Source organism: Mandrillus leucophaeus, unplaced genomic scaffold (genome assembly GCF_000951045.1).
Source record: "Mandrillus leucophaeus isolate KB7577 unplaced genomic scaffold, Mleu.le_1.0 Scaffold40, whole genome shotgun sequence".
Lineage (NCBI taxonomy): Eukaryota > Metazoa > Chordata > Mammalia > Primates > Cercopithecidae > Mandrillus > Mandrillus leucophaeus.
In genome coordinates this window covers 95,200-106,262 of record NW_012104254.1, presented here as the reverse complement: position 1 = coordinate 106,262, position 11,063 = coordinate 95,200, and the positions used below count along the sequence as shown (strand labels likewise).

The following is an 11,063-nucleotide window of genomic DNA, read 5'->3' as shown; positions in this document are numbered from 1 at the left end:
GCCACTGGCACTTTCTTTTCAGGAACAACTTCTTTGGGAGCCTCAGGCACTTGAAAGATATTAGTGAAATTATATTTAGGCATTATGAAGACCACTAGAAAAATATTTTCCAGAGCAGAATAGATCTTCTGAAGCCTAAAGTTAGTGACAAATACCTTTAACAGGGGGGACTTCAGGCTTTTTAGGAGGAGCCACTGGCACTTTCTTTTCAGGAATAACCTCTTTGGGAGCCTCTGGCACTTAAAAGATATTAGCAAAATTACATTTAGAAGTTACGAAGATCACTAGAAAAAATATCTTCAAGAGCAAAAGAATGAGATCTGAAGCCTAAGGTCAGTGGCAACTACCTTTAACAGGTGGGACTTCAGGCTCTTCAAGAGGAGCCAAGGGCACTTTCTCTTCGGGGATAACCTCTTTGGAAGCTTCTGGCACTTAAAAGATATTAGTGAAATTACATTTAGGTGTTATGAAGACCACTAGAACAAAATATTTTCAAGAGCAGAAGAATTAGGTCTTCTGAAGCCTAAAGTCAGTGACAAATACCTTTAACAGGTGGAACTTCAGGTTTTTTAGGAGGCACCACCAATACTTTCTTTTCCGGGATAATCTCTTTGGGAGCTTCGTGCACTTGAAAGATATTAGTATTTTTACACTCAGAAAATACAGAGATGACTAGATAGATACACAGACATTTTCAAGAACAAAAGAGCTCTTCTTTTTCCCCTGAGCCTGAGATCAGTGGTAACAAGTTCCCATAATAGGTGACGTTTCAGGTTTTAGAGGAGGAACTTCTGGTACTTTGTTTTTGGTAGCCATTTCTTTGGGAGATTCAGGCAGTTTGAAGATATTAAAACATTTACACTTGAGTCACAAGAGTCAACACAGACATGATTCACATGTACACATCAAAATAATCTTCAAGGCTGGAAAGGTGGTCCTTTCTATCGCCCCACCCACTATCCCACCATAAGGGGACAGTTAAGAATGTACCTTTGACAGGTACAACTTCAGCCTTTTGGGGAAGATGCATTTTCCTTTCCGTGATAACTTCTTTGAGAGCCTCCGGCACTTTGAAGATATGAATAATTTTACATTTAGAAGTTACAAGAATCAACACAATCAAGAAACACATTTATACAAGAAAAGACATTTTCCCACCCCTCTAAGCTTCCAGCAAGATATACCTTCATCAGGAAGGACTTCGGGCTTTCTGAGAGGAACCACAAGCGTTTTCTGTTCAGGGACAATTTCTTGAAGAGCTTCAGGCACTTTAAGAAATTAGTAGTTTTATGTTTAGTGTTATGCAGATCACTAGGAATAGCAAAAATATTCTCAAAACTAGAAGAGCTAGTTCTTGACCCTGAGAGCATGGTGACTTGTACCTTTAACTGATGGGGGTTCTCTTTTTTTGGAAGGAACTCTCTTTGCAGGAGTAATTTCTTGAGGAACTTCGGGCACTTGAAAGATATTAGTAGTTCACATTTAAGAATTAAAATTATTAATGGAAAACAGTAACCACAATAAGTCAGCAAATATAACCACATTTTCTTCTCTTTCCTCCATCCTCCCTTTGCTCAACCAATAGGCTTAGTCTTTTAAGGGGTTAGTGGATCCTTGAGAAGAGGTGCTCCCCCTCCTCCAGAACCTCACAGAGTTCTTGCGACACTTTACACTCTCATTATAAAGGATTTGTTGAATGAATACTTTCAGCAGGAGGGTTTTCTGTTTCGGCAGAAACAGCCACAAATATTTTCTTTTTAGAGGAAAGTTCTTGTGGAACCTCAGACACTTTAAAGATATTAGTATGTTTATATTTAGAATTTATGAAGAGTATTAGAAAAAAACATAGTTTTAAGAGCAGAGGACATAATTTCTTCTTCCACATTTGTTCAGGGTGACGTACTTTTCATACGTGGAGTTTCTGGCTCTTCAGGTACATCCTCAAACATTTTCATTTCAGGAACAACTTCTTTCATAGCTTCAGGTGCTTTGAAGATATTAGTATTATGGTTAGAGGTTAAAAGGATCAGTGGAGACATTAATTAAATGAGCTGAACCAAAGTGATTTTTATGGCTACAAAGATGATTCCTTTAAAGAATCTGAGAAGGTATAAAATCTTGAGGAGAGGAACCAAATATTAATTGTCTTTGTTTATTATTCTCCAGTTCCCTAGCACCCTGTACATAGTAACCACTACTAAATATTATTAAATGAAGGAAGGGATGACAGGATGAATGATACCTTTAGTGAGAAGTATTTCAATTTCAAGGGGAGCAGCCATGGGTGTTTCCTTTACAGGGACAACTTCTCGAGGTGATTCAGGCAGTTTAAAGATATGAATGCATTGTACTTTGGAGTTATGAAGAGGAGTAAAGAGTTTCCATCATAACTGCACATGCAGAACGTTCCAGATGGGAACCTTCTCCCACTCCCTGCCCCCAGAATCAGATTCTTTTGTAGCAGTGTTTTTGGTTATGAGTGGCTGTTTTCTTGGTCACCTCAGACACTATCAATATTAGTAATTTTATTTCTTGGAGTGGTAGATGCATAGAAAATTAGATCATGGAAAGTGGAAACATTGATTATAATTAATGCTATACCTCTGGCTATTACATTGAGAAAAACAAATTACAGCCACTTTGAAAAATCTAGGTTGGCTTTTTTTTGCATCTACACCTTCGACACCTTAAAAAGGTGAATGTTTTTCCAGTTTAGGAGAGGGGAGAACAACCAAAAGATTCCAGACTGAGAAAAAATATCAAAATATTCAGATATTCTTTAAATTACAGAATACCATGGGTGTTATGATGCAATTATTGTTCCAGAGGTTTTAAAGCTTTTCCATGTTTTGACTTATCTAAAGATATTCAAAATGAAAAAAATGTATGATGCTTGAAAAATAAAAGGCAATGAGAGGAGCAAATGAACACTGAGGGGAGAGTTCCAGCTTTAACTGGAATTATTTTTGCTTTGGTTGGAGGATATTCTGGGAGGTGTTCTAATCTTGTAGAGATATTACAGATCAACTTCACACTGAATTAAATATTTTCTTTTCTTTAAGACATGTTTTGATCATAATGTGTGTATATATGTTTTCTCTGGAGTCCTCTTGAAAATACACTGAGTCAACTATCTTTCATGTGTATAAGTTAAAGGCATTTTTCCTCTATTGTATCTTGAGTGACTCACTGGGACATGTATACATTTGGGTGAGCTTCTACTTGGGGGATCCATCTATGAAATGATTTCCTCTGTAGCCACTGTGGTTTAAAAGATATTAGTATTTTTACATGTGTTAAGTACAACTGCAAACATGAGATTAAAAAGCTGACTTTCTTCCAACTTGTACCTGTTGGTGATGGTGTTTTTCTTCTTTTAACAATAGGAGTTTCTTCCTCTGGAATGGCTTCCTTGAAGACTTCAAACTCTTTAAAGATATTAGTATTTGTTTTTTAATTGAGAAAAGGCAAAGGCATAAAGACATGACATAGTAAGAAAGTTAAATTTGTTAATATCATTTCAGAGATCTTTATGCTAGAAATGTTATTTTTGTTCTAATATTTTATCTTTGTATATTATATGTGTGGGATTTGACTTTCTTGGGGGCAAGTCATAGATCATTCTTTTTTGTAGGTGTATCAGATCCTTTAAAGACAGTATTTTAACATTAGAGGTTGTGAGAATGTATATTAAACATTAAACATTTTGCAGACTGAAGACAGTATATTTTCTTCTTTAGATTTTCCTAACTAGAGAATTATACCTTCAGTTGGAGGATGTTCTGGAATTTCAGGAATAGCCTCAGGTACCTCCACCTCTGGAAAAACGCCTTTGGTTGTATCAGGTTCTTTAAAGATATTAGTAGGTTTACATTTAAAACTTGTAAAAACAGTAATTTATATAAAGCATGCAATGTTTGAGTCATAAAGCCAAAGATATTCATCTGGGTTTGATGTATTTGAAATATACCTTTCGTTGCTGGTGTTTCTCTCTTTTTAGGAATAGTCACATATATTTTGTCCTCTGGAACAACTTTCTTGGGTGGCTCAGGCACTTAAAAGATATGAGTATAATTATATTTATAAATTGTGAAGAAACATATGGAGCTTTTTAACAGGAGCCAAAAAATAGTTTTTCTTCAGACTGGATCATTGTTATATACCTTTTGCTAGTTTGGGTTTTGTCTTTTGAGGTTGAGTCACAAGTACTTTTTCTTCTAGGTCTGCTTCTTCAGATGCTTCATAAGCTTTAAAGATATTAGTATTCAAATAATTAGGATGTTTCAAGGTGGATAAAGAATTGTATTAAGAAAAATGTAATATATAATACCACATTCATCACCAAAATTAATAGTAGTACATAGAGGCGAATTAGTGGCTAGAATCCATTGGCTGGGGATAGCCTCATTCCCAGTTTCATGATATAAGACTGTAAGCATTTCTCTATGATCATGATAATAAAATGGATGAATTGTTCAGGCAAGGACTATATAATTCTTCATTTTGCCTTGAGAAAGTTATTGGTAAAATTGTCCTATTGGTCTTATTTTTAATGGATTTGTTCATAAAGAACAGGGAAGATACTGAATTGCACATTGAGAATTCTCCTGTATTTGACCTACTAGAAATTCAGTAAGTCTTTTCCCTTTCTAGAAGCTTCATTATTTATATTTTCAAATCACATCTAATATATGATTTCACAATTTAATATGAATGTAAAAGCCATTTAGGGCTTGGAGGCAGAAAATTTAAAAAATTAATTATTTAGAAAATAAGGCAAATAAAGACAACAAAAATTTCTCCAGTTTTTAGAAGAAAAACTGGCTGAAAACAATAACTAAAGTCAAGAATAGAAAGAATATTCAAAGGAGGAAGTGATTATATTCTTTTATCCCAACTTAGTATATATAACAGGATGAACAACAAAAAAGTTGAGTTTCATCAGGAAATTTTTTAGATTTAAAAAAATGGAAGAGGGCTGGGTGTAGTGGCTCATGCCTATAATCCCAGCACTTTGGGAGGCTGAGGAGGGTGGATCACCTGAGCTCAGGAGTTTGAGACCAGCCTGACCAACATGGTAAAACCCCATCTCTACCAAAAATACACAAAATTAGCCGGGCTTGGTGGTGGGCGCCTATAATCTCAGCCACTTGGGAGGCGGAGGCAGGAGAATAGCTTGAACCCAGGAGGCAGAGGTTGCAGTGAACCAAGATTGCACACTCCAGTCTGGGTGCGACAGAGTGAGATTCCATCTCAAAAAAAAAAAAAAAAAAAAAAAAGGAAGAATATTTTGACTACTGTCATTTTTACTATTCAGGTTGTTGAACAGTATTCTATTCACAATATTTTACTATTTGGATTATTTCATCATTCAAATTATTTAATCCTAATTTTGTATCAAAGCAAAAAAAAAAAAAAGTATTGAGAATTCTTTTGAGGTTTGAGTGGCCTTGTAAACCTATGGTCCTTTGAGCAGTTTTGCCAAATGGTTTCCAATTATGGTTGTCAAGAGTAAAAAAATAATAATAGTGAAACATTTTGATTTTATAAAATCCAATTAAAATATTGTTATGGAGTTAAAGTAAGTTACTTCATGATCTGAGAAAATAAATTGCTTCAAAGCAGAAGACACTTGCATACTGAATAGGTTAGGAAAATTTAACAAGACAAATGACTTTTCTAAAATCACACACTACGGTAAGTATAGTATTTCTTTTTTAAATTGGTGAGGAAATATAGTTTGTCTGAAGATAGTAGACACAAAGATTATTTGAGTCATATTTTTGGCATGTTAGGCTTTTACAAGAGTTTAGTGTATTTACTTTTCAAAGCTATAAAGACTAACACAGTGAATTTAAGGACACGAATGAAACCAAAAAGAATCACTAATTTTTCTACACTCACTGTACATCTCTGTGTCTTCAGAAATAACAATAGGTGATTTTTCTTCTTGAATACTTTTCTTAGGCATTCCAGGAACTTTAAAAATATTAATTGTTATAAATAACAAATATAAGATACAAAATACAAGGATTTAATGTCACACACATTCACTTTAAACCATGAAAAACTAAACCAAGAGTTATTTCATGTTGTGATTAGCATCACTGTATACCTTTAGCTGGTGGAACTTCAGGCTTTTTAGGAACAGCTTCACGAACTTTTTCTTCTGGGACAATTTTCTTGGGTACTTCGGGTGCTTTAAAGATATTTATTTATCTTAGTTTTTCAGAACATTATCGTTGGGTGTAAACATATCAAGCCTAGAAGGGGCATCTAACAAGGAGAACGTCAAAAACCCCCCAATTATAAGTCAACTATAAGTCAAATGTAGTCAGTGCATTTCTCTGAATTGCCTTGTCGATGAGTTCTTGATTCATTATATCAGAAACACTTTGCTTTTTGGAGATAGTATCATTTTCTATTGTCATTTAGAGCGCACTTTTTTTTTTTTTTTTCAGAGCTACTTCAGAAGAGCTTCCAAAATGAATCATTTTTGAAAGAGAAGTTTGAGGGATCAATATTATTTAGTTATTAAATAAGAGGATCAATACAAATGATAACTTTGGGCTTATGTCTTTATGCCTAAAGCATTGCCTCAAAAGACAGGATTATGTTATAGAACATAAATTGAAGTTTATGTCATCTTGTGGCATTGAGAGGAGAATGGTCTCTCTTACATAGTAAGTGAATAAAAGAGGATTTTACATTAATGATGAATCAGAAAAGGCAGTTACCTTTAGTTGGTGGAACTTTGGGTTCTTCAGGAACACGTACTTTTTCTTCTACCACAATTTTCTTAGGCACCTCTGGTACTTTAAAGATAATAGTAATAATTTCTTTTATTTTTAAATATTCTTTTAAATATGCAATTTTTTAACAAGCAGAGCATAAGAGAGATATAAACACAGAACAGAATGCAGCGACAATATAAAATACAGGCATCACTTTATCAAATACATTACAGTATTTCAAATGCATTGAATTAAAAAAATATATATTAACAAGAATCCAGGGGAATTTCACATGTTAGAATGGTAAGAACTTGAGAAGAAAAATTAACAGTACACCTTCAGGTGGTGCTATTACTGTTTGTTTTTGTGGAAGAGTTGGTACCTTCTCTTCAGTGATAACTTTCTCACATGTTTCAGGGACTTTAAAGATATAAGTTTATATTATTTATTGTATACTTTTTTATTTCTATTGTGAAATTTAAGAGATTTACAAAAATGAACAAAGTAGGAACATTAAACACATATTCACTATGTATTTATATTTGCCAGGTTAATATAATTAATAATAAATAGAAAAACATGTGTGTATCAGCAAGCATGTTAGTGAATATGTAATCAAACAGCACCAAAGAAGGAGACCTGGGCTCACTATTTGGTTACTAGAGATATTTGCTTTGGTTGTTTTAGGTATAACAACAGTGACTGTCTTTTTTTGGGAGAACTTCCCTTGGACCCTCAGCTGCTTTAAAGATATTAGTTTGTTTTAGACATGTCAGAAACAAGAAATACAGAAGAAAGACATCAAGTGGAATGCAAACTTGTGCTTATAAAGTAACCAAGGTGCTATCGTATGTAAAGTTAAGTAGTAATTTTTCACCAAGTAGATACCTTTAGCTGGTGGCTCTTTTCGAGGAACAACTTTAGTGGGCGGTTTTTTTGGAGGGATGATTTTCTCAGGTATCTCAGGCCCTTCAAAGATATTAGTATTTTGGTTTAGAATGAACTTTTGAAGTATTTTGGAGCACTACTACTAAAGTTAGTACAATGAGGGGTCACAAAATTCTTTATATTTGTTGAATTTATAACACATTTATTTCCGAAAGAGCTTTGATTTGCTAAATATCATGTATATTGTAATTTTCTATATATGCTAAACACATACACACACATATTCCTTCATATTGCATATATATTATTAATTTGTGCAAGATCTAGAGTGGTATTGCAGATAACTTATTTGTGCTATGGTTTGTCTTCATAGTATGCTAGAATACAGGTGCCATTAACAATATTTCAGTTCCTTAATGTTGTTTCTCTAATAAAAGTATCATAAACTGGCAAAAGCTTTTGATAAGTAATTCTCAGTTTGTGAACAGTTTGACTGAAATGTGAACAAAGCAGTGGTTATTTTGCCTGAGCATGTAAATTCCTCAGTGAACTGAGGAGTTTCTTTTTCCTTTAACCAATGACACTGGTCAGTTATTTTGGTACCTGTAACAATTGTGTAACATTCTTAGTCAAATTTAAAAAATAATCTCCAAATTCATACAGTGACCTCCTTCGATAAGTAGATCTCAAATATTACTATCATCTACTAAAATTATACTCCGTGTGGTTAAGAGATATTAATCTTCATGTCAACTAGTTTAAACTCAAGTTTAAAGTATTTTATGGGGTTTCTAATCTTCCAAACTGAACACAAAATTTACTTTCAAAGGAAAGTTAGAGCAAGATATAAGAATTTGTATTATTTGAAGAATTCCCTATACCTTTAGGTGGAGCTTTTGGTTTTTCATATACTTCCACTTCTTCAGCCTCAAAAACTTCTATTACCCTATGTACTTCTTCAACTCTGTGTTCTTCTTCAACTCTATGTTCTTCTACTTTGACGAATTCTTCTACTTCATGAAACTCATCTTCTTCAAAATATTCTTCAACTTCATGGAACTCTTCTTCTTCTGGAATTTCTTCCACTTCTGCTTCTACTACTTCTAATTCTAGTCTTTCTTTTACTACTTCCTCTTGGTGGAAGGCAACTGATACTTTTTCTTCAAGGACAGTTCTCCCTGAAAGAGCATCTATTTTAAAAGACTTATTTTTTTAAACACTGAAGAAATAAAGATGTACATTCAGATATATATTTTTAAAACTGAATAAAGGCTTGCATGCAACAATACATGAAAATCCAAGATCTTTTCAAAAATACCTTTAGCTGGGGGAATAGCTTCTTTTTTATGCACAAGGACTTTCTTTTCTGGGACTTTCTTTTCTGGGACTTTCTTTGGTACTTCAGGCACTTTAAAGATACAGTTTTAATGTTTAGGACTGTCGAGAGCAAGCTTTCATAGACAAAAGTCATCAAAAGCAATCAAGACACAGAGACATGAAACATAAAAGTCTTAACGCAAAAAGACAGAAGAGGAAGTCAGGTTTAAAAGAGAAGATGTACCTTTGGCTGGGGGTGCCTCTTTTTTCTGGACAGGAACAGGTACTTTTTCCTCAGGAATTTTCTTTGGCACTTTAAAGATATTAGGTGTTTTAGTTAGCTGAGAATGCTTAATAACACACATGAAATAAAAACACCAGAGACAACACCAACGTTACAATAACTAAGGTTTTTCAGAAGTCACTCCGTACTGTGGGACATCCATTTTAGAGGCAATAAAGCTACTTTCTCAAATCACTCATTTGTCCTAACATTCCTATAGAGGAAGAAATGTCCACCAAGTACCTGTGCCATTCTTTTTTTTTTCTTTTAATAACAGGGATTACCAATACGAACCCACTTTTACTATTTTTAACTTGATGAAGGCTTTTTTGAAGTGATTACCATTGTAGAGTATTTAAGCCCTGACACTGGCCTCACTTTCTGCTGTGCACTCTTATATTAGCTGAGGAGTCTGCTGTGACAGGGACAGCATAATCTAACTGCTTAAGAGCACTGTCTGAAGCATTAAGTGAATTAGGAAGCAGGGAAAAGTAGACATTTTGTAATAACCTTGAATGCTTGGGTTAAACATTACAAAAGGGATGTGAGGCTCTTTAAAATGGTTATTATCCAAGCATTAGATTTTTTCCATAAAATAATAAATATAGTAAAATAATTATTATAACACATACGGAAACGCCACTTATGGAATAATCCAGAATGTGGGGAAGAGGGATCCATTGCTATGTGTATAAGTATTGAGAGACATACTAATACATTAAAATTCTCAGCTACTTAAGAAGCTTCTAGAATAATTCATACATAAACACATGTACACAATTATTCGTTAACATCCTAGAAAAGATTAAAGAACTGGAATGAGTTATATTTTTACTGGTCCTTAATCAGTTCGCTATCTAAATGATTATAAGAAAGCAGTCAAAAAAGACAATGTTGCTTTTTAGAAAGAAAATTAATGGGAATTTAAAGATATTAATAATGAGGATTTGATATACCTTTAGCTGGTGGTGCCTCCACTTTTTTAGGAACAGGAGTAGGTGCTTCAGGTACTGCTTTCTTAATCACTTCAGGCACTTAAAAGAAATTTTATGAACATTTTGAAAAGTGGCATGTGATAAGCAGACCACCACCCATATACCAATAAATAAATAAATATCACAAAACATTGACTTATTTTTAAAAGATATTAGCAACCTAAATGGTAATAATAAATGTGGAGTAGGAACCCTAGAGGTGTAAAGGATATTACTTAGAAATCCTATAAGCAAATATAATACCAGTTACGCAAAAGATTATCACACTCTTCAGGAATAATAAGTTAAAGATTTTTCTAAAAAATGAACACTTTCACCACAGAAATAGATTCCCGTCATATTAATATTGAAAACAAAATTAAGGATTGAAATCTAGGAGAAACTATTACAGTAGGGCCTGGTCAGAAAAAAATTAAATCGCCAACAACAAAATAGTAATCTCTCATTCTTAGTTGTATTGCACATGCTGTAGAAAAATTTAGGGTAAAAAAAGGACACATAGATTCAGGTGCCAGGAATAATTAATCTTCACTTTATCATGGATATGATAAAGAAAAGCATACTGGTGAGTATTAGATTTAGATAACTTCTGAGAAAGATTTGGAACACCGAATGTTTTAAATGTTCAACTCTTAAAAGCGGCTATACCTCTAGGTGGTGCCACCTCTTCAACTTCCTCTATGCTAGGTAGTTCTTCTGGGATTTCTTCTTCTGGAATAGGCTCTTCTTCAGGCTCCTCAGTCACTTTAAAAAGATTATTATTTTGTAAATTATTTTTATAATTATTCTGAATATTAGACTACAGTGATAATATTGAAAACTGCTCAGCCTTCAAAACACTTGTGT

General features: G+C 33.7%; 1 protein-coding gene across 1 annotated transcript in view; it reads right to left on the bottom strand.

The window, feature by feature from the left end:
* Positions 1 to 11,063, bottom strand: part of LOC105548088 (titin) — a 222,251-nt gene that overhangs the window by 129,614 nt on the left and 81,574 nt on the right. Inside the window, exons 105-111 of the mRNA XM_011991956.1 lie at positions 10,866 to 10,961; positions 10,179 to 10,256; positions 9,184 to 9,252; positions 8,941 to 9,030; positions 8,504 to 8,800; positions 7,623 to 7,703; positions 6,738 to 6,815 (exon numbers count right to left, since the gene is read on the bottom strand). Of these exons, the coding sequence (XP_011847346.1) occupies positions 6,738 to 6,815; positions 7,623 to 7,703; positions 8,504 to 8,800; positions 8,941 to 9,030; positions 9,184 to 9,252; positions 10,179 to 10,256; positions 10,866 to 10,961 (789 nt within the window). The remainder of the gene's footprint in view (positions 1 to 6,737; positions 6,816 to 7,622; positions 7,704 to 8,503; positions 8,801 to 8,940; positions 9,031 to 9,183; positions 9,253 to 10,178; positions 10,257 to 10,865; positions 10,962 to 11,063) is intronic.